This window comes from Melanerpes formicivorus, unplaced genomic scaffold (genome assembly GCF_026170545.1).
Source record: "Melanerpes formicivorus ecotype bairdi unplaced genomic scaffold, bMelFor1.0.p_v2 SCAF_112, whole genome shotgun sequence".
Classification (NCBI taxonomy): Eukaryota; Metazoa; Chordata; class Aves; order Piciformes; family Picidae; genus Melanerpes; species Melanerpes formicivorus.
In genome coordinates this window covers 749,030-770,473 of record NW_027142464.1, presented here as the reverse complement: position 1 = coordinate 770,473, position 21,444 = coordinate 749,030, and the positions used below count along the sequence as shown (strand labels likewise).

Genomic DNA, 21,444 nt, shown 5'->3' with positions numbered 1-21,444 from the left:
CAGCAGAGCTGTGGGCACCACTGCCCTGTAACACAACTAACAGCTGAGGTCGGGACAGCAGCTTAGACTCACCTGGCTGTGGTGCCCTGCAGTGACATTAACTCTGTTAACCCTCTGTGTGCTGACTCTGCCCAGTGGCTGCTGGGCTGGGGGAGGCTCCAGGCTGCCTCTGCAGGAGGAGTTTCTGCTCCCAGCGCTTGGCACAAGAGCCAGGAGCAGGCTGGGGCTGGCCTGGGAACACTCTGAGCTCTCCAACGCTCCCCCCAGCACCTCCTGCTGCTGGGGGGGGGACACAAATTCTCACTGTAACCAACGGTTCCCTCCCTGCACACCCCCCCCCCCCAGCACCTCTGACCCTCCCCAGCCCTGCACAGGCCCTGGGGGGAGGGCTCCCCCCTCCAGCTGGGCCTTTCCCACCCCATCCCTCCTGGCTTTGTCCCAGCCAAGGCTTCAACCTTCCCCCTCCCCAGCAGCCCCCGGCCAGGATGGCTCCCGGGGGAGCGCAGCAGGATGCTGCCCCCTCCCTCCCCGGCCCAGGGAAGGCCCCGAGGCTGTGGCTGCCCTCCAGCAGCAGGGCACAGCCAGGGCCCCTGGGCCTGCCCAAGCAGCACAGCAGGAGCCTGCTGGGTTCAGTTTTTATTTGTACATCATATACACTTTATAATAAAGTAAACCAATGGCATCTGCCTTGCCTCAGGCTCTCAGACTCTTCATACACACACATCATCATCATCATCACCACCACCACCACCACTGCCTAATGAAGTAAACAACAAAGATTCACATTTCTGCCAGCCCCCAGCCTGGGAGGTCCCAGGGTCCTGCAGGGCTCTGCCCTGAGCTGGAGCCTGGCTCTCAGAGGTGGCTCTGGGCACAGCTGGGGCCAGGCCTTGCTGCATGCACTGCTGCCTGCCCCCAGGGAAGGGCTCAGGGCTTCAGCTCAGCCTCGGGGTCCTCTCCAAGGTGGCTTCACATCGGTGCCCCTCTGGCCTCACCCCCTCCCCTGGGGGGGGCTGTTTGCTCCTTCCCCCCCCCCCCCCCCCCGCATCCCGCCTCCCCCCCTCTGGAGCAGGGAAAGCAGGGGGGTGGGGGGGAGGTGAGCTGTGGGCAGGGCTGCCAGCTGCACCCAGCCCTCCCCCAGCTCCCCACCCCTCACCCCAGAGCTGCCCTGCAGCAGCTGTGCTCCAGGGCCAGTCCTGGGCAAGGCCAGGGCCAAGCCCTGGGAAGCAGGGCCAGGGCCAAGCACAGGGCTGTGGGCACAGAGAGCACAGAGGAGTCACCAAGCTGCCAGGGTCCCAACTGCTGCCTGCCAGCCTGGGTGGCAGCAGCTGGAGCTGGCACTGCCTGGAGGAGCCTGGGTGGGTGCCACACAGGAGCCAACCTTCTCCCTAGGGGAGGGTACAAGGCACAAATTGATCAGGATGAAACCATCCAGGTGAAGGTAAGAGACTCTCTGCAGTCAGTGCTGAGAGGGCAGAAACCACCTTGGAAGTGCAGACCACAGCCTGGGCTCAGCGCTGTGGCCCTGCCCTGGCTGAGGAGGGAGGTGGCCAAGGGCAGGGAGCAGCAGCTGGGAGCAGCAGCAGAGCAGCTCTGACTCTGTCCCCTCAGACACTGAAGGAGCTGCAGCCACACTCTGGGCCCTGAGCCTTTCCTCCCTCCCTCTGCCTCCCTCCCAGGTACCCACAGAGCAGCCCTCACCAACCAGGCCCCTGCAGCCCAGGTGGGCACCCAGGGGCAGCTGAGGGCTCTCTACAGCCAGGCTCAAGGCCAGGTTCAGTGCAGCTGCAGAGGACTCTCCCCACTGCCCTGCAGGAGGTGGAGCTGCTGCAGCTTCCCTTTGTGAATGCACACAGGGTCCAGGCTGTGCCCTGCAGCCCAGCCCAGGGTGCTGCCCCCCAACATCTGCTGCCCACAGCCCTGCTGCCTGCTCCCAGCTTACTGCCCCCCACTGCTGGGCACCCCATGAGCAGGCAAAGAGGACTCTTGAGGGCAGCTCAGCACTTCCTGACCTCCCTGCAAAGCTCCTGAGGCAGGGGGCAGCCTCCCTCCCCTCACAGGCTGGGGCTGCCCAGGCCCCATTTGCCCTGCAGCTGTCAGGAGCTGCCAGCTCCAGTGCCAGCCCTGGAGCTGTGTCACAGAAACTGCCCCCAGGCTCCTTCCTGGCTCCCCAGCCTGGCCTGGCCCTTGGCTCTCTCTGGGCACTGCCCCTGGCAGCAGCTCTCACCCTTCCCTCAGGAGGCACTGGGCAGGAGCTGGGGGCTGAGGGGCACAGACAGAGGTCCTGTGCCCACCTCCACCTCGGGGCACACCACAGCAGCCCTCAGGTCTTGGCACTCCCCAGGTTAACACTGACACAGGGGGAAAGGTCTGCTGGGCAGCTCCTCTCAGCACCACCCCACTGGCCTCCAGGGAAGGGCTCTGCCAGGGTCTGGGGAGACAGCAAGAGACCCTAGGGACAGCTGCAGGGCTCCTCTGCAGGGCTCCTCTGCAGGGCTCCTCTGCAGGGCTCCTCTGCAGGGCTCCTCTGCAGGGCTCCTCTGCAGGGCTCCTCTGCAGGGCTCCTCTGCAGGGCTCCTCTGCAGGGCTCCTCTGCAGGGCTCCTCTGCAGGGCTCCTCTGCAGGGCTCCTCTGCAGGGCAGTCCCAGCTGGACACCACCAGCAGACACAGCACAGGGGCCCAGGGGCCAGAGTGCCACATTCAGCTCCTGTGAACTGGGAGCCAGGAGAGCTGGGGAGGATCAATGTGCATAGAGCAGGGCAGCAGCTCCCCAGGGCAGAGCCTGGGCAGTGCCAGGACCTTGCTCTGCTCCCACTGCAGCCTGGGTCAGGCCAGCCCTGGTGAGAAGGAAGAGTGAGCAGAGGGGAGGCTGGGCCTGGGGCCCCCAGCACTGCCTGCTCTGCAAGCTGCCTCCAGGTGGCTCACAAAATATTGTCCTTGTCCTGCAGCTGCAGAACTGAAGCCCTTAAACCTTCCCTGGGAGAGCAGCTTGGCAGGCATGCAGGCAGGGCACAGGCAGGGGCTGCAGTGCTGGCCACAGGCAGCAGCATGCACGACTGCAACTGCTGCAGCTGAGGCTCAGGGGAGCTGCAGCCAGGCCAAGCACAGCCCTCAGAGGAAGGAAGACAAAGATGCCAGCACTCAGCAGTCCCCGCCTGCAGCCTGCCCCTGCAGGAAGCAGCTGGCAGAAGGTAGGCAAAAGTCGGTGCCAGGTCTGCCTGGAGCACTCCTGCCTGCACCAGCAGCTGCTGCCAGCCTCCAAAGGTCACCACCACAGAGCAGCTCCCAGCAGCACTGCCCAGCCCCTGCCCTGCTGGCACTGCCCAGAGCCAGCCCAGCTCCCCTCACCCTCTGAGCAAGCCCAGAGCTCTGCCAGCCCTCACCCACAGCAGGCTCCAGAGGCTGCACAGAGCACCTGGCACAAAGGCTCTTTGCTCTCCAGCCAGAAGGGAAGAACTCTGCTCCCAGAGTCCCCTCCCAGCAGAGCCCTGGCTGTGCCACCACAGCTCTGGTGCCAACAGCTCAGCGTTCACAGGAGCTGGCAGCGCCCTGCCGGCCGAAGCCCTTCCCAGCTCCAGAGCAGCTGCAGGCAGCTCCCTCCAGCACTCATCCTGGCAGGGTGCAGGGGGAGCCAGGGCCAGGCTGTCAGTCCAGAGCTTGGCTTTGCATTTTCTTGCTTCTTTGGAGAGTAAATCCCTGCTGGCTGCAAGCTGCTCACCTCCGTCCGGCTGCTGCGCCGCACACACACAGCCAAGCTGCACCCAGGAACCTCAACTTTTACTTTGCATCTCTTCAGAGCCAGGAGGGGCTCCTCCACGTCAGGGACCAGGGACACCAAAGCAAACATCAAGCTCAACAAAAGAAAACAGAAACCAAAAACGAGACTCAAGTTTCAGCACAGAGATTCCAGGTCCAAGTGGATCAGCTCCGAGGGAGAAGGTCCGGCGCAGAGGTCCAGCCCCAGTCCCACAGCGCCTGCGACAGCACAGTCCTGGAGGGGGCCACACAGAGCCCTTCGGTCCCAGCTGCACCTCAGGCAGTGCTCCTGCAGAGCCACAGCAGCACTTCTGCCCCAGGAGTGCTCCCCTCACAGCTCCCCTGCAGCCAGTGCCCGGGGGCAGGAGCTGGAGGAGGAGCCGGAGGGGGCTGCGGGCAGGAGGCGATTGCGTGGAGCTGGCTCCCTCCTGGCACCAGAGGCCTCGGGTCACTCAGCAGCCAGTGCAGGCCCTGCCACGCTGCCAAGCCAGGAGCTGCCCTCACCCCAGCAGGAGGAGCTCAGGGGAATCCTCTGGGCAGCAGGGGCAGGCTGCAGGGCGGCGTGGAGGGAGCAGAGGAGTCGAAGCTTTGCTTTATTCACCCTGGGGGGGGGGGGGGGGGGTTGCATTGGGTGGCTTGGCTGGGGCTCGGTTGGGTTTGGTTGGGGCTGGTTGGGTTTGGCTGGGGTTTGGTTGGGGCTGGTTGGGACTCAGTTGGGGCTGGTTGGGTTTGGCTGGGGCTTGGTTGGGGCTGGTTGGGGCTCGGTTGGGGCTGGTTGGGTTTGGCTGGGGTTTGGCTGGGGCTCAGTTGGGTTTGGTTGGGGCTTGGCTGGGTTTGTTTCTTTTCTCTTTTCTTAACAAAGTTAACAGTAGAACAGAATTCACCAGAGCCTTCCCCCCCCCCGGGCTGGCTTCCTCTTCACACACAGCACACAACAGAGGCCTCCAGCCAGAGGGTGGAACTGCTCTAAGGACAACAGAGGCGGTGGGGGCAGGGGCTACGTACGGCCTGGCGGAGGTCGAGAGGAGGTCAGCTGGGGCTGCCCTGGGGCTCTCTTAACCGAACTGGAAAAAGAAGCTTCCAGGCCCAGAAGCTGAAAGAGGCAAAAATGAGAGAGGTTAGCAGCTCCAGAGCCCAGCCTGGAGCCCTGCTCCGCTCCCTGTCCGGGGCAGAGCCAGGGCTCCGCTCCCAGCGCTGGCGCAGAGGGGAGGCCTCTGCTGGGCACCAAGGGGAGGCCTCTGCTGGGCACCGCTGGCAGCTGAGCTCCCACAGGGCCAGGAGGGGAGAGCTGGCAGTGGGGGGAGGGGGAGAGGCTTGCAGGGAGGAGGGCAAACAGCACAGGGAACCTGCCAGGCTGCTGCACTTCCCTCAGCTAAAGGCCTCCAAGGACACAGCTCCCCAAGGGGCTCTGCTGCAGGGGCTGGGGGCACCCTGAGCAGCAGCTTCACCACCCCAAGGGGTCTGCAAGCAGAGGCCCCAGGAGGGCTCAGCAGAGCAGTGCTGCATGGGCACAGCTCTGGCCAAGAGCTGCCTCTTGCTGTGCCAGCAGCAGCAGCTGCCCCCACGCCATGGCACCACCCCGAGCCCCATGGGACAGCAGAGCCCACAGACACTGCCAGGGAAGGGTCCCCTGGCACTGTGCCACCAGCTGGGATGCTGGGCAGATGGCACTGCCCCAAAGCTCTCAGATGCTGGAGTGGCAAAGCCAAACTGCCTCCTGGAGGAGCACATGCACCCTGATGGGCTCAGGGGGTGCCAGCCAGGGGTCTGTGCCCTCCACCCACCTTCAAAACTGAAGCCACCTGGCCCGCCGAAGAAGGCCTTGAAGATGTTATTTGCATCAACGTCTAGAGGGAGGAAAAGGAAGCTGTGAGCAGGAGTGAAACTCTCAGCACTCAGCCCAGAAACTGGCACTGAGCTGGGGCCCAGCCAGCTCCCTGCAAGGGCACAAAAAGCCAGCAAGCAGCAGCCTGCTCTGGGCACTGCAGGGCAGAGCACAGGGCCAGGGCCAGCAGGAAGAGAGCAGCTGCCCAAGAGACAGCTTCAGGCCCAGGGCAACCTGAGCATCGTGGAGGGGCAGCATTTGGGGACCACAGCCTGTGAGGTGCTGCTCTGCTGCCTGTGGAGGCTTCCTGCCCCTCAGCAGTGAGGCCCTGCAGGCTCAGGCAGCATCCACCACACCACCCAGAGCTCCACAGGCTCAACCAGCACAGATCTGCCACCCCCAGAGCCCAGCCCAGGGCAGCTGAGGGCATTACTGCAGGGGAGGTTTGCTGTAGGGGGAGCAGGCCCCAAATGGCCTCAGGAGCCACCAGCCAGGCTTGGGCTCCATCACCTGGCAGCTCTTCCCCAGCTGTGACCTCTCCAGAGCTGCTGGGGCAGGGCCCAGGGGGCACACTGACCTCTCATGTTGAGGCCATCCTCCTCCAGGTCCTGGCCGCTGTCGTAGCGAGCCTTCTTCTTGGGGTCTGAGAGGATGGTGAAGGCCTCCCCCACCTCCTTGAACTTCTTCTCCTCCTCCTTCTGCACCTCTGCACTGGCCCCACTGTGTCTGTCTGGGGACACAACCAGGCAGCAACAAAGCCTTCAGTGCCCAGGGGAGGTGGAGCCATGCCCCAGCCCCAGGCTGTGTCAGGTCTGCGGGCTCAGAGCTGCTCCAGGGGTCCCCTCCCCTCACTGCCCCTGGGTGCTGCCCAGAGCGAGGTCACAGTGCCCACCCTGCTGCCAGGGGGTACCTGGGTGGTGCATCAGTGCCCTTTTCCTGTAGGCCTTCTTGATCTCATCCTCTGAGGCATTCTTGTCCACCCCCAGGATTTTGTAGTAGTCTTTCCTCTTGCTCTTCTTCAGCTCCACCTGGGCATTCTTGAGCAGCTGTTTGTGCTCTGCAAGGGGCAGTGCCAAGGGAGAGTGGCATCAGCACTGGGCATGGCCTCTTGCAAAGGCCAAGGCCTGGAGTGGAGCTGGCATGCAGGACTCCAGTGCCACAGGTAACCAACACAGCTGGACCACAGCCAGGCAGCTAACTGCAGCCTCAGTGCCCAGCCCAGGCTGGCTCCCAGCACAGGGCAATGCACTGAACCACAGGGACCAAGGTCCCTCTGCTGCACTCCAGCCAAGGGAGAAGCTCAGGAGCAGCAGAAGCAGAGCAGTGCTGCAGCCAGGGGCTGGGCAACCTTCCCAGCACTCAATGGCAGAGAGAGAGCAGCTGCTGAGAGGCACTCAGGGTGCTCCTGAGGACAGCCACAGCTGCCGGGGCTGGGCTGGTCCTGCTCCAGCCCAAGCCAGGACACCCAGCTGGGTCCTGCAGGGGCAAGAGGAGGCAAAGCAGTGCTTGATGTAGGGGTGGGGGGGGAAGCAAGCAGAATGAAATGTCAGCTGAGGGGCAGGAGAGGCAGCCAGGGTCAGGGCAGGAGGGGCAGGGCAGGAGGGGAAGGAGCAGGGGGGTGGCCAAGGCCTCACCTTTCGTCTTCTCCGTCTGGTAAACCTTCTCGTAGTCGCGGACAGCATCCTCGTACTGCTCTGTGTCCATGTAGCTGTGGGGAGGCAGCTGCTGGCCAGGGGCAGCCCAGGAGCCCACCCAGGGGCACTGCTGGCCAGGGGCAGCCCAGGAGCCCACCCGGGGCACTGCTGGCCAGGGGCAGCACAGCACCTGCTGCCTGGGGGCACTCCTGGCACAGGGATCTGCGCTTGGGGCTCCCAGTGGAGGCTGCAGCCTCACTTAGCAGCTCAGGGTCTGCTCTAAGGACCTGGCTGCTGCCAGGCTCTGTCCAGCCTCAGGAGCCCATCCCAGCCAGCAGGGCCCCCCTGGGGCTGGTGCAGAGCAGTGAGGCTGCTGGGAAGGGACAGTCCTGGCACCCCAGAGGGCCCTGTGCCCATCTGCTGGCACTACAGCTGCCCACTGTAACTCAGCAGCTCCTGAGATGGAGAAGGACACTGGAGGCTGCAAGGAGGGGTTTGGCTCACCTGCAAGCCAGGCACCTCTGCCCCAACCCTGAGGAGAGCAGCCAAGAAATCCACAGGCCTGGAGCCCTGCCCTGGCTACTCCAAAGGAGACAGAGCCCCAGAGCTCCTCTCACCACCTGCCCAACCTCCCTGCACCACCCCGGGGCACTGCCCAAGGCCGAGGATGGAGTCTCAGCTGCTTCCTCCTGCATGGGGAGCAGGACAGACTCTCAGCTCTGCCAGCTCTCTTCTACCCACTGCAGTCCTTCTGCAGGAGCTGGAGAGGGCTCTGTGGCTCAGGAGGTCTCCCAGCAGCCCCAGGAGCCCAGCAGGGAGCCAGCCCTGCCCCAGCACAGCAGCCACAGGCAGCCCGGAGCCGCGGCGCACACAGCTCTCCGCTGCCCTTAGCAGGAGGAATCAGTTCAGGGCCCCCCAGGACAGCTCAGTGGAGGCTCAGATGTGTCCCCCCCCGTGCCCTGCTGGGCAGGGGGGCAGGCTCTGCTCACCACTGTGCTCTCCTCAGGTAGGCTTTGATGTAGGTGTCGTCCAGCTTCACCGCGTTCGTGCAGTCGTCGATGGCCTCCTCCAGCTTCCTCAGCTGCAAGAGCAGAGAGAAGGCAGCCCCAGGGCAGCCCCTGCTGAGCTGTGCTGTGCCTCTGGGCCCATGGGAGCTGCAGGGAACCTCTGAATTCTCACTTGCTTGGCTGTCTGCCTAGGAATTTTTTTCTTCCCCCAGAGCACAGCTTCTGGCTCCTAGGGAACACCAAGAAGCCTGCCCAGGGGCGTGGGGAGAGCTCCTGCCCAAGAAGTGCACTTGGAAACAAGGATCTGCCTGAGGGCAACCTGAAAGCCACCTCCCAGTGTCCAAACCAAGCTCCTGACAGGAAAAGAGACACTGAGAGGAGGTTTTGTGGTTTTCAGTGCTGTTTCCAGGCACAAAGAGCCACACAAAATGTTCCCTGCCCCTGCCTGCGGCTCACCCCAGGGCCCAGGGCTGCAGCACAGCCTCTGCCTCCTGACCAGGGCCTGGAGAACCCCGAGGAGGAGGAAATATGCCTAGAGGAGGTGCAGGGTGGGAGCTGGGAGCAGTGGCACAGCAGTGCCTGCTCCTCTGCATCTCTGACTGCAGTGCAAAAGCAGAGCTGGGGAAGGCACCCAGGGCTTGGAACTGGGTCAGCTTTTTATAGCCCAAACCCAGAGCAAGGCAGAGGAGTGGCAGGACTGAGAGCTGCCAAGCACAGCACAGCTAAGCTACCTCCTCATCACTGGGAAGCAGACAAAGAAGGCTGCTCATGAGAAGCCTGAGCTCCACTCCTCTCTCCCTCCCACTCTGTGCAGCTCAAGCACTGAGTTTGGTATCTTCAGGAGTCAGGCTGGAGAGGATCCAAGCATTGTGCAAGCACAAAGCCCTGAAGAGGCTGCCCCCAGCCCCGGCAGAGCAGCTGCTGCAGCAGCCCCAGGGGCAGCTCTCTGCAGAGGGAGGAAGGTGCTGGAGGCTCAGGGCTCCTCACCTTGGAGTTCACTGTCCCTCGGTTGCAGTAGAGCTTGGCGTTGGTTTTGATGTTGTTGGGGTCTATGCCCAGGGCCTCTGTGTACAGCTCATGAGCCAGCTTGTAGTTGCCTTCCTTGAAGGCTTTGTTTCCATCTTCCTTCTTTGCTTTAAGTGCTTTGGCATTCTGGAAGCAAGGAAACCCTGGCTAAGGCCCTGAGGGCACCAAGCACCTTCCTTTGGCTGGGTGAGAACCAGGCTGCAGCCCCCGCTGCAGGACACCCAAGTCCCAGCCCTGCTGCAGCAGCTGAGCTGCGCTGGCAGCAGCCTGCACTCCCCAGCAGCGGCACAGGACAGACAGTGCCAGCTGCAGGCACTGCCAGGGGCACAGAGCCTGAGACCAGAACAGGGCAGGGAAGCAGACTGGCAGATTCAAAACCCCAGGAACGGGATCTCCAGGGCCAGGAACCTCCAACTGCTGAGGTGAGCAAACGTCACTCAGAGAGCAGCAGCGAGGGAAGAGCAGCAGGGAAGGAGGAGTCTGGGAGGCAGCAACCTCCCAGCACCAGGGGGGAGAGGCTGGGGGCCAGGGCTGACACCGCCTGCAGCCCAGCAGGGAGCGAGGGAGGGGCAGGCAGCCCTGCAAGTGCCGCAGGCAGGGCTGGGGCAGGGCTGGGGCAGCAGGGATGGATCCAGGGCAGGCAGCTGGGCCCCCGCCCCGGGGTCCCGCCCCAGGGGACCACCCCAGGGCCGCACCCCAGGGCCCCCGCTCACCCTGCAGGCCAGGCAGGCCTTCTCGTGGTCGGGAGCCATGCGCAGGGCCTGCACGAAGAACTGCACAGCCTTCTCGATGCAGTCCTCGTAGTACAGGCACAGCCCTCGCACGTACAGCGCGTCCGCGTTGGTGGCGTCCAGCCGCAGGATGTCGCTGCCGGGCACGGGGCGTCGGCACCGCGGCACCGGCACAGCACCGGCACCCCCGGCACCAGCACCCCACCCCCCGGCACCGGCACAGCACCCCCCTGGCACCACACCCCCCTGGCACCACGGCACCGGCACAGCACCGGCACCCCCGGCACCAGCACCCCCGCCCCAGCACCGGCACAGCACCCTCCTGGCACCACACCCCCCTGGCACCACAGCACCGGCACAGCACCAGCACACCCCGCCCCGGCACCGGCACAGCACCCTCCTGGCACCACACCCCCCTGGCACCACAGCACCGGCACAGCACCAGCACACCCCGCCCCAGCACCGGCACAGCACCCCACCCCCCGGCACCACACCCCCCCGGCACCACGGCGCCGGCACAGCACCGGCACCCACGGGACCAGCACCCCCTCCCCGGCACCGGCACAGCACCCTCCTGGCACCGCAGCACCAGCACCGCACCCCCCCACCGGCACCGCAGCACCAGCAAAGCACCGACACCAGCACACACCCCCCCGGCACTGCATCCCCCAGGCACCGTGGCACCGGCACCAGCACTCCCCCGGCCCCGCGGCACCGGCATAGCACCGGCACCAGCACCCCCCCCGGCACCGGCACAGCACTGGCACCCCCGGCACCAGCACCCCCTCCTCGGCACCGGTACAGCACCCTCCTGCCACCACACCCCCCCGGCACCACAGCAGCGGCACACACACCCCCCCCGGCACCGGCACAGCACCCTCCTGGCACCACACCCCCCCGGCACCGCAGCACCGGCACAGCATCCCCCTGGCACCACACCCCCCCGGCACCGTGGTGCCAGCACAGCACTAGAACCAGCACCCCCCCGGCACCGGCACACCTGGCACCAGCACAGCACCCCCGGCACTGCCCCAGTGCCCCCAGCACCAGCCCAGCCGCCAGGGGGCGCTCACCTGGCCACGGACTGGGCCTCAGGGTAGCGTCCCAGCAGCGCCAGGCACTCGGCCTTGAGGATCTTGAAGCGGTGGCAGGCAGGGGCGAACTCCAGGGCTCGATCCATGCAGAACACAACCTGCAGGGGCACAGCTGCCAGCTGCTGCCCACAGGCCTCACTCCTCTGGGCACCCCTGCTGCTGGAGGCCTCCTCCCTGAGGCATCTCTCCATGGGCAGTGTTCTGCCCTCCCTTCCCCAGGGCTGCAGCCCAGCCACCTCCCTCCTCGGGGTGAGCTCTGCTGCGTTCACCGCTCGGAAGCCAGCCCTGCCCCACCGGCAGAAGCTGTGCGGCCCCTGTGCCAGCTGGCTGGTGCCAGGCAGCGGAAGAGGCAGGAGGCTGAAGCGGGCAGGCACAAGCTGCCAGCCCCCAGGGCAGCAGGAGGCAGGCAGCTGAGCCTCACCTTCCTGAAGTCTCTCTTCTCAAAGTCCACCTCAGCGATCTTCTCATACTCCAGCACGGTGCTGGCGTTCTTCAGCTGCAGGAGGAGAGCACAGCACTGGGCACAGGGCTGGCACTGCCCTCAGGCACCTTCCAGCAGCATTTCAGACCCCCTGCAGGGCACAGGGCAGGGAGCACAGCAGCACTTCTGCCATCCTGACAACTGCTCTGAACCCCAGAGCCAGCTGGCAGCCCAGGGAGACCCCTGGCAGAGAGACACCAGAGGTGGCTGCATCACCCACCCCTGAGCTCCCTGGCACCAGCCCCCACTCTGCCTCTGCAGTGCTGGGAGCAGGCCCAGCTCAGCCCCTCTGCCAGGCAGGGACTGCCAGGCACCCAAGTGCCAAAGCCCTGCTGAGAGCCAGGCCCAGAGGCCTGGGCAGCAGCCCCCTGCCCATCCCCTCCCAGCACACAGCCCCTGCTCACCACCACGGGGGTCCCACCCTGCAGGTCTGAAGTGAGAGGCTTTACCATTGCCTCTGGCAGCCCCAGGGGCCGAGCAGTGCCCTGTGGCACAGTGCCCCGCGGGCAGCCCCAGGGGCCGGGCAGTGCCCTGTGGCACAGTGCCCCGTGGGCAGCCCCAGGGGCCGGGCAGTGCCCTGTGGCACAGTGCCCCGCAGGCAGCCCCAGGTACCGGGCACAGTGCCCCGCGGGCAGCCCCAGGTACCGGGCACAGTGCCCTGCGGGCAGCCCCAGGGGCCGGGCACAGTGTCCTGCGGGCAGCCCCAGGGGCCGGGCACAGTGCCCTGTGGTGCAGTGCCCCGCGGGCAGCCCCAGGGGCCGGCCACAGTGCCCTGTGGTGCAGTGCCCCGCGGGCAGCCCCAGGGGCTGGGCACAGTGCCCCGCGGGCAGCCCCTACCTCCAGCTGTGCCTGGCCGTTCTTGTGGTCCAGCTCCAGGACGCGCTGGAAGCAGCGGCTGGCAGCCATGGCATTGCCCAGGGAGAGGTGGCACTTCCCTTCCCGGAGGTGGCCCTGTGGGGACAGGCAGGAGGGAGCTGCAGCAGGAGGGAGCTGCAGCGGCAGGGCTGCAGCAGCGGCAGGGCTGCAGCAGCGGCTGGCAGGCGCGGGGCCGGCACCTACCCGCAGGAAGCTGTCGTCCAGCCTGACCGACTGCTGGGCGTCCGCCAGGGCCTCGCGGAAGCGGGCCGAGCATCATCAGCGTGGCAGCTCTGTTGCCGTAGTAGCTGGCGCTGCCGGGGCAGGTGTCTGCGGGGGCAGCGGCGCTGCTCAGGGCGGTGCCGGCGGCCGGGCGGCCTGTGGCCGGCTGACAGCCTCCCGCTGCCCCCGGCTCTGTGAGCTGGCCCCAGGCAGCCTGCACCCGGCACCGCCGCCGGCACCGCCGCCGGCATCGCTGCTGGCACTGCCGCCGGCACCGCGGCGCAGGGCGGACACCGCCTCGGCTGCAGGGCAAACCTGGGCCTGCTGCAGCACTCTGGGGACCCTTCACCCCCTGAAGGCTTCCCCCTGTGCTGGGAGGGAGCCAGGGGGAGGCTGAAGCTGGGGGGGACAGAAACCGGGGGAGGGGCAGGAGCCGGGGGGGGGGGGGGGGGGGGCAGGAGCCGGGGGAGATGAAGCTGGGGAGGGGGGTCAGGAGCCGGGGGGAGATGAAGCTGGGGAGGGGTCAGGAGCCGGGGGGAGATGAAGCTGGGGAGGGGGCAGGAGCCAGGGGGAGATGAAGCTGGGGAGGGGGCAGGAGCCAGGGGGAGATGAAGCTGGGGAGGGGGGTCAGGAGCCGGGGGGAGATGAAGCTGGGGAGGGGGGTCAGGAGCCGGGGGGAGATGAAGCTGGGGAGGGGGCAGGAGCCAGGGGGAGATGAAGCTGGGGAGGGGGCAGGAGCCAGGGGGAGATGAAGCTGGGGAGGGGGGTCAGGAGCCGGGGGGAGATGAAGCTGGGGAGGGGGCAGGAGCCAGGGGGAGATGAAGCTGGGGAGGGGGCAGGAGCCAGGGGGAGATGAAGCTGGGGAGGGGGGTCAGGAGCCGGGGGGAGATGAAGCTGGGGAGGGGGGTCAGGAGCCGGGGGGAGATGAAGCTGGGGAGGGGGGTCAGGAGCCGGGGGGAGATGAAGCTGGGGAGGGGTCAGGAGCCAGGGGGAGATGAAGCTGGGGAGGGGGGTCAGGAGCCGGGGGGAGATGAAGCTGGGGAGGGGGGTCAGGAGCCGGGGGGAGATGAAGCTGGGGAGGGGGCAGGAGCCAGGGGGAGATGAAGCTGGAGGGGGCAGGAGCCAGGGGGAGATGAAGCTGGGGAGGGGGCAGGAGCCAGGGGGAGATGAAGCTGGGGGAGGGGGCAGGAGCCAGGGGGAGATGAAGCTGGGGAGGGGGCAGGAGCCAGGGGGAGATGAAGCTGGGGGAGGGGGCAGGAGCCAGGGGGAGATGAAGCTGGGGAGGGGGCAGGAGCCAGGGGGAGATGAAGCTGGGGGAGGGGGCAGGAGCCAGGGGGAGATGAAGCTGGGGGGGGCAGGAGCCAGGGGGAGATGAAGCTGGGGAGGGGGCAGGAGCCAGGGGGAGATGAAGCTGGGGGAGGGGGCAGGAGCCAGGGGGAGATGAAGCTGGGGGAGGGGGCAGGAGCCAGGGGGAGATGAAGCTGGGGGGGGGGGGCAGAAACGAGGGGGGGCCAGAAACCAGGGGGAGATGAAGCTGGGGGAGGGGGCAGGAGCCAGGGGGAGACAAAGCTGGGGGGAGTCAGGAGCTAGGGGGGGGCAGGAGCCAGGGGCAGGGCAGGAGCGGGAGGGGGGCAGGAGCAGGGGCAGGAGCCGGGGGGAGACGAAGTTGGGGGAGGCAGGAGCAGGGGGGTCCGAAGCCAGGGGGGGACAGGAGCTGGGGGGGGGGCCCATCTGGAGCTGCTCTCACCTATGGCTTTCGTGTAGTAGTTGTAGGCCTCGTTGTAGTCCTTCTTGGCGTAGTAGGCGTTGCCCTGCTCCTTGAAGGATTCTGCTTCTCTGGAAGGAACCACAACAGCACAGCTGAAGAGCACTCAGCACCAGAACGGATTCTGACCCTGGCCAAGCAGCCCAAAGCCTGCACCAGCCCCTGGGACCCTCTGGGGCAGCCGCAGACAGACACTGCTTGTCCACAGCCAAGGCCCTGGCCCCAGACAGAGGCCAAATTCTGCCAATGAACAAAGAGCAGCTCAGGCTCCATCCTCCATGTCCCACCAGGGATGTGGGCAGCACATCTCAGCCCCAGCCACGCTCTGCTCCACCACCAAGCAACGTCCTGCAGGGCTCTGCTGCCCGGGACCCGGCCCTGGCACAGCATGGGAGCGGGCAGCTGGTGGCTGCAGGTCACCACTGTCCTCCTGGATGGCCACCAAGGGCTCTGAGCATCACCCTCAGCGTCCTGCAGGGCTCTGCTGCCTGGGACCCGGCCCTGGCACAGCAGGGAGCGGGCAGCTGGTGGCTGCAGGTCACCACTGTCTTGCTGGATGGCCACCATGGGCTCTGAGCATCACCCTGGCTGGAGCAGAGCCAAGAGAGTCCAACCAGCCAGGTGCCCTCCAGTGTGCCAGGGCAGAGCTGTACCGGGAGGGTCGCTCCCAGGCTGGGCTCCAGCATCTCCTTCAGAGAATGCCCAGCAGGGAAGTGGCTTCTGGGCACCACTGCTGCAGGCAAGCTGCTCAGGGGGACAGCCAGGGGAGCAGAAGGGAACCAGGCCAGAGAGCACAGGGCAGGGAGTGAGGAGTCTCAGGACCCCCTACCCTCAAACACCTCCAGCCAACTGCTGCTGGGGCTGAGGAGCTCATTCCTGCCCCTGCCCCAGGCCTGAGCCAGAGCCAGGCTTCAGCCCCCCCTGGTGCACAGAGGCTCCTTAGCCCCCCAGGCCCAATGCAGGTGACCCAGCTCTGCACAGAGCTCTCTCAGATCAGAGCAGCTCAGGATGTGTCCCAGGACAGGGCTGGCCCAGAGGAAGCAGAGACCCTCAGGAAGCCAAGGCTGACCCCAGGGCTCAGTGCCCCCCCCCCCCGAGGGGGGCAGCGCTGCCAGAGCCCCCCCAGGCCGTCCCAGGGCACCCTGAGAGGCAGCAGGGAGGGAGCCCAGCAGCGAAGGAGGCAGTGTGCAGGCAGCCCAGCAGGGCCAGAACAAAGGGAATTGTGCTCAGACAAGTTCCCATCTCTTGCAGCTCGCTGGGGGCTGCCCTTGGCCACCCCCCACAGCTGCCTCAGGCAGAGTTGTTTTCACTGCAGCAGCCCAGTGGTGCCAGCTGGCAGAACAATGGACACAGGAGCTGGCACAGCTCGAGGGTGCTCTTCACTTTCGGTTTGAGCTTCTCCTGTCAGCCCCACTCCAGCCTGGGAGCAACCCCAGCCCAGCCCTGCTCACTGGCAGAGTGAAGGGTGGCACAGAAATGGGCACTGCCAGCACCCCACTGCCTCAGGAGGGGCTTGTCGGGGCTCCCAGGCTTGGTCCAGCCCTGCTGCCCCTGCTCCAGCGAGCCAGGAGCTGGCCTGAGATGGCAAATTGCCACCACAGCCTACCCAGCTGGCAGCCAGGGCACAGCTCCCTGCCTGCTACTGCTCCCCGAGGGCCACCAGAGCCATCCTGTGCCATGGGATGGGTCCACAGCACCAGGGCTCAAACCCTGCATGATGGGAGAGGTGTCCCAGAAGGGCTTGGAGCATCACAGCTCAAAGATGCAGAGAGCAGCAGGGCAGGGAGCAGCCAGGTGAGGAGCCAGGCTCTGGGACAGGCAGAGCCTGGCAAAGGCCAAGTGCCCGGGGCAGGGGGGCAGGGCAGCAGGGGGGCAGGGCTGGGCGGTAGGGGGGCAGGGCAGCAGGGCTGGGCCGGCAGGCAGGAGCCGCAGCAGCGCTGCCCTGTGCTCCACTGACACAGAGAGCAGCCCCGGCCCTTGTTTACCTCCCGCCCGGCCGTGACAAGCAGAGCCGCATGCGGCTCGCTGCTCTCGCTGCCGATTGTTCCACCCCAGCAGATGCTGCAGCCTGAATGAGCTCATTCTGCGCCCGCACCGGCGGAGGCTGCGCTCCCCCCGAGCCGCCTGGGGAGCTGCAGCAGCGCCCTGCCGGGCTGCGGCCACCCCCGGGGCCGAGCTCTGCTCCGAGCGCAGGCAGCGCCCGCGGGGCCCCTCCGGCGGCGCCGTGCCCCGGGGGCTGCCCTGCCGCTGCTGCCCTGCCCCGGGGGCTGCCCTGACGCTGCTGCCCTGCCCCGGGGGCTGCCCTGACGCTGCTGCCCTGCCCCGGGGGCAGCCCTGACGCTGCTGCCCTGCCCCGGGGCTGCCCTGCCCCTGCCGTCGCCGTGCCCCGGGGGCTGCCCTGACGCTGCTGCCCTGCCCCGGGGCTGCCCTGCCCCTGCCGCCCTCACCCGGTACTCGCCCTGTCCCTGCCGCCCTGCCGCCGCTGCCCTGCCCCTGCCACCGTGCCCTGGGGCTGCCCTGCTCCTGCCGCCCTGCCCCGCGGGTGCCTTGCCCCTGCCACCGTGCCCCGGTACTGCCCTGCCCCTGCCGTCGCCGTGCCCCGGGACTGCCCTGCCGCTGCCCTGCCCCTGCCACCGTGCCCCGGGGCTGCCCTGCCGCTGCTGCCCTGCGCCGGGGGCTGCCCTGCCCCTGCCGTCGCCGTGCCCCGGGGGTGCCTTGCCCCTGCCACCGTGCCCCGGCGGCTGCCCTGCCCCTGCCACCGTGCCCCGGGGGCTGCCCTGCCCCGGGGCTGCCCTGCCCCTGCCACCGTGCCCCGGGGGCTGCCCTGCGCCTGCCGCCGTGCCCCGGGGCTCACACCGAGCAGGCCCTTCGGAAGGACACGTTTTCCCCTCCTCTTTCACAACATTTGTCAGAGCTGTGCCTCCCGAAGTGCCCCAGGCCCTGCCCCGGCCCGGGGGGCAGCAGGAACCTTCCCAGGGCTGCCCCTGCCCCTTCCAGCACAGAGCTCCCAGCAGCAGCCCCCCCGGCACGGTCCCACGTTTGCCTCACAGCTGCTGCCTCCCCCTGGCAGCTCCCACAGGCAGCCCTGGCACCCCCGCGGCCCTGGCACCCCCGGCATCCCCGCGGCACCCCCCCGGCACCGCCGCGGCCCTGGCACCCCTGGCACCCCCAGCTCTCCACACACCTCGCTGCGAGTGCCCAGGGGCTCAGGGTGCTGCAGAGAGCAGCTCCTGGCTCCAGCCGTGCCACACAGCCTCTCTGCACCCAGCCCCAGCACCCTGGCACCTCGGCAGCTTTGCTCCCCCAGCTCCCTGGCCCTCCCCTCCCCCTCCCTTCCCTGCCTCCCTTATGCAACAACCTCAAACCCCTGGAACAGGCACAGCCCCCGGGGAGGCTGCCGGGGGCTGCCCAGGCTCAGCAGCCCTCTGGAGGGGCTCTGGCACACAGCTGCCTGTGCCCAGGGCCTCCTGCAGAGGCTCTGCCCCTGCCTGCAGCGCTCCCGGGGGCTGGCACCCAGGGCACATTCTCAGCTGTCAGATGTTCCTCAGCTGCTGGTAAAATAAGTTGAGTGATCTCAAACCAGCCTACAGCAGGCAGATGTCTGAGCTTAAAATTAGCCTCTGTGCCTGCCACTGGGCAGCAGCTGAGCCTCTGCCCTCCCCTCCCTCAGCACCCAGGGGAGCAGGCCAGGGGCTGCAGCTCCCTGGGCACCGGGGAGACCCTGCCCCAGGACCGACAGCGAGGGGAAGCCGACCTCCGCCGGCAGTGCTCCTGTCCTCTGCTGCAGGAAACAGACTCCCCCCACCCCGCCCCGGGGTGCTCAGCGCCCCCAGGCAGGCAGCCCCACGCCGGCCCTGCTGCAGCAGAGGCTGCAGGGCTGCAGGGCAGGTTCCCTGCACATCAGCACCCCCCACTGAGCACCAGCAGCACCACGGGAGCAGGAATGCCCCCTGCAGCCCCCCTGCAGCATGCCCCCAGGCAGGGAAAGCTTCGGCCTGGCCACACCAACCCTCTGCCATGTGCAGCCCAAGGACTCCCCAGCTGCCTGGCAGCAAAGCTCTGCCCCAGGGCTCCCACAAAGCCCCCACCTCACCCCCACCCTCGCCCCCAGCACCCGAGGACAACCACAGGCATGGGAGACGCAAAGCACATCAGAGGAAACCAAAGCAGTGCCCCCAGGCTCTGGCCATGAGAGCAGCCAGGGCAGCCCCCAGCTTTAACCAAGCCCTTGGGCACCTCCTCACCCACAGGGCCCAGCTCAACCCCAGCCCCACTGCTCCTGGCAGGGTCACCCAGAGCTGGGGTGCCCTGCACCAGCACCCCTGAGGCTGCAGCACAAGCACAGAGAGAGCAGCAGCCTGGGGCCTCACCTCAGCACACCTCCAGAGCAGCCCAGGGGGCTCCTTGGGAGGGGCTGCCACATCCCCCAGAGCTGGGGAGGAGGAAGGTCCAGCCTGAGGCACACAGCAGAGCCTGGAGCTGCCAGGGAATCCTCCCTGGCCAGCCTCCAGGGAGCCCAAGCTTGCAGAGCAGCTGGGCCCAGGACGGAGCTGTCCCCATGGGTTGGGAACCTCTCAGAATGATGACAACAACTAAAAGGAGACCTCCTGGGGCAGAGCAGCCCCTGCAGCCCAGCTGCTGCCCAGCAGAGGAGCTGGCACTGCCACACCAGCATCAACACCAACCCCAGGGACCCCCCCAGGCTGTGCAGCAGCAGACAAGGACTGCCCTGAGGCCACAGCCTGCTCCTGCCCCTCCAACAGCCCCTGAGGGGCAGGCTGGCAGCTGCCCAGGGGATCAGCTCCCATCACTGAGCACAGATTGGCACTGCTGCAAACTTCCTCCTAGGGCCTACAGGACAGGCCCAGGCCCCCAGAGCTGAGCCTCCAAGCACAGGATCTGCACCCCGAGGTGCTGCAGCTCCTGAGTGAGCCCAGACCACAGAGCCCTCGGTGCTGCCTTGCAGCAGTGACTCAGGGCAGGGTCTCACTGCTGCTGGCTCTCCCAGAGGAGCTCCCCCAGCCCCAGCCCAGAGCCTGCCTGTGCCCCTGGGGAGCCTGCACAGGGCTCAGGGTGGTTTACAAACATCAGACACCCAATACAACCTCCACCCCCTCCCCACAGGGCTGCACTCACCCTTGCTTACAGGAGACTGAGCTGTACCTGCTGTGAGCCAGGAAGGGGCTCAGGCACAGGGCCCCCAGGACATGTGCACGAGGGGAGAAGGAGGAGGGTGCCAGGCCTGAGCCCTCTGAGCAGCCAGAAAGAGCAACTGGAAGCAGAGGAAGCATTCCCTGCCCACACATCCCTCTGAGCAAGGTAAGAGAGCGAGGTCCCAGCAGCCAAGGGAGCACTGTGACACTTCCAGGGGAAGGCACTGCCTGGAGACAGCCCTGAGCACAGCCCTGGCCCCAGGACAGCAACACAACCCCTGCTGCAGAGCTGCAGCCTCCCCTCCCAGCGCTGCCCCTGCTCCCCTCCTGCCCTGGCACCATCCCTGCTGCCTGCTTTGCTGCAGCCTGCAGGAGGGCAGGCAGGGAGAGGCTGGAGGTGACCAGCAGCAGCCTCTCCCATGTGGCTGCTCTGAGGATCCCAGCCAGCACACTTCAGTAGCCCAGGGGCAGGAAGGAGTTGCCCACAGAGAGCACGGGGCCCTGCAATTTGTCACCCAGCAGCAGCTAATTGAGCTGCTTGCAGAGACAGCAGCAGGCAGCCAGCTCCTGCCCCCTGCAGCCTCCAGCTCCTGCCAGCACAGAGCACCTCAGGCCAGCAGCAGGACTCAACGCTTTCAGTTTTGTTTCCTGCTCTGGATCCCACCCCCCCAGCGATTTTCTGGAGCAGTCACCTGGCCTGGGCCAGGAATAGCTCTGCCCCCCCGCCCGGTTCCCCGGGAGATCTGCCCAGGATGCTGCAGCGCCAGAGGAGTTTCCCACACACTGGAGCTCCTCAGCTCCCTGCAGGCACTGCGACGCTCTGCTGCCGGCAGCCGACAGCGGCAAACGTGCCGGGGAGGGTGGGATTGCCACCCCCCAGCCTCAGCCCACGCTCCCTGCCCCCCTCCCGGGCACGGCGCTCCAGCTCCCCTCGGCAGCCCAGCGGCGCCGGCAGCCTGCGGCAGCTCTTCAGCAGAGACACTTCCCGAGCAGGACCCTGCCCGGGCGATGCTTTCCCGTTAGCCACGGCAGGGCAGAGCAAACCCTGCCCGGCGCAGCCTCCAGGGGGGCAGGAACGAGGGGCTGGGGGCGGTGGAGGAGCAGCGAGGCTCAAAGGGACGAGTCGGGAGCCTGCCTTCCCCAGCGCAGCCGAATGCTGCCCTGCTCATCCTCAGCAGCGGGGAAAGCTCCCTGCAGGCAGCAAGGACCTGAGCTGCGCTCCTGGGGCTCTCCGGCCCCGGCTGCCTGCCGCGGCCCCACGGCTGCCCCGGGGCTGTGCGCTGCTGCGGGGCGCTGGGAGCCCCGGCGCGGGGCAGGCTCCGGCCGCAGCCCGAGGCGAAGCCTCTGCCGCAGCGCTGCCCGGCCCGGGGCCCCGCCGCAAGCCCTCGCCCCAGGGTCCGCCCCGGGGCAGCCCCCGGCCGCAGCCCCTGGGGAGCGCCTCCTGCCCTGCCCTGCCCGCTGCCCCGGGCGCTGCCGCTGCACAGCTGCCGCCGGACCCCCGGAGAAGGCCGCAGGGGCCCTGCCGGTGCGCCGGCCCCGCTCGGAACCGGACAAGGACCCCGCGCCGAGGCCCCGGGACCTGCCGCCCCGGACCGCCCCCGGCGCCCCCAGCCTCAGCCTGCCGCCGGTGCCGGCCGGGTGAGCCCAGCCCGGCGCGGCCCGGGGCGGCCCCGGCAGCAGCAGGCGCGTGCGGCGGGGCGGGGCCGGGCCGTACCTGCGCGTGTCCTCCGCGGGCTCGGGCTCGGGGCCGCCGGGCGCCGCCATCACCACATCGCACTCCGCCGCCGCCATCTTACCGCCGGCCGCGCTGCGGGCTGGCGGCGGGGGCGGGCGCAGCGCCGGAACGGGAGGGCCTTCCGCCGGCCACGGCGGCGGCGCGGGGAGGCGGGGCCGC

General features: G+C 67.6%; 1 protein-coding gene across 1 annotated transcript; it reads right to left on the bottom strand.

The window, feature by feature from the left end:
• Positions 1-624: 624 nt before the first annotated feature.
• On the bottom strand, positions 625-21,378 carry DNAJC7 (DnaJ heat shock protein family (Hsp40) member C7). The gene is given in 15 exon segments (XM_068166965.1): positions 625-4,850; positions 5,542-5,604; positions 6,160-6,312; positions 6,493-6,639; positions 7,217-7,290; positions 8,206-8,297; positions 9,211-9,375; positions 9,963-10,116; positions 11,054-11,172; positions 11,496-11,570; positions 12,393-12,506; positions 12,615-12,677; positions 12,679-12,740; positions 14,380-14,468; positions 21,265-21,378. Coding segments are annotated over 15 exon segments (1,485 nt in total). The 5' UTR covers positions 21,342-21,378; the 3' UTR covers positions 625-4,812.
• Between the last annotated feature and the right edge of the window lie 66 nt (positions 21,379-21,444).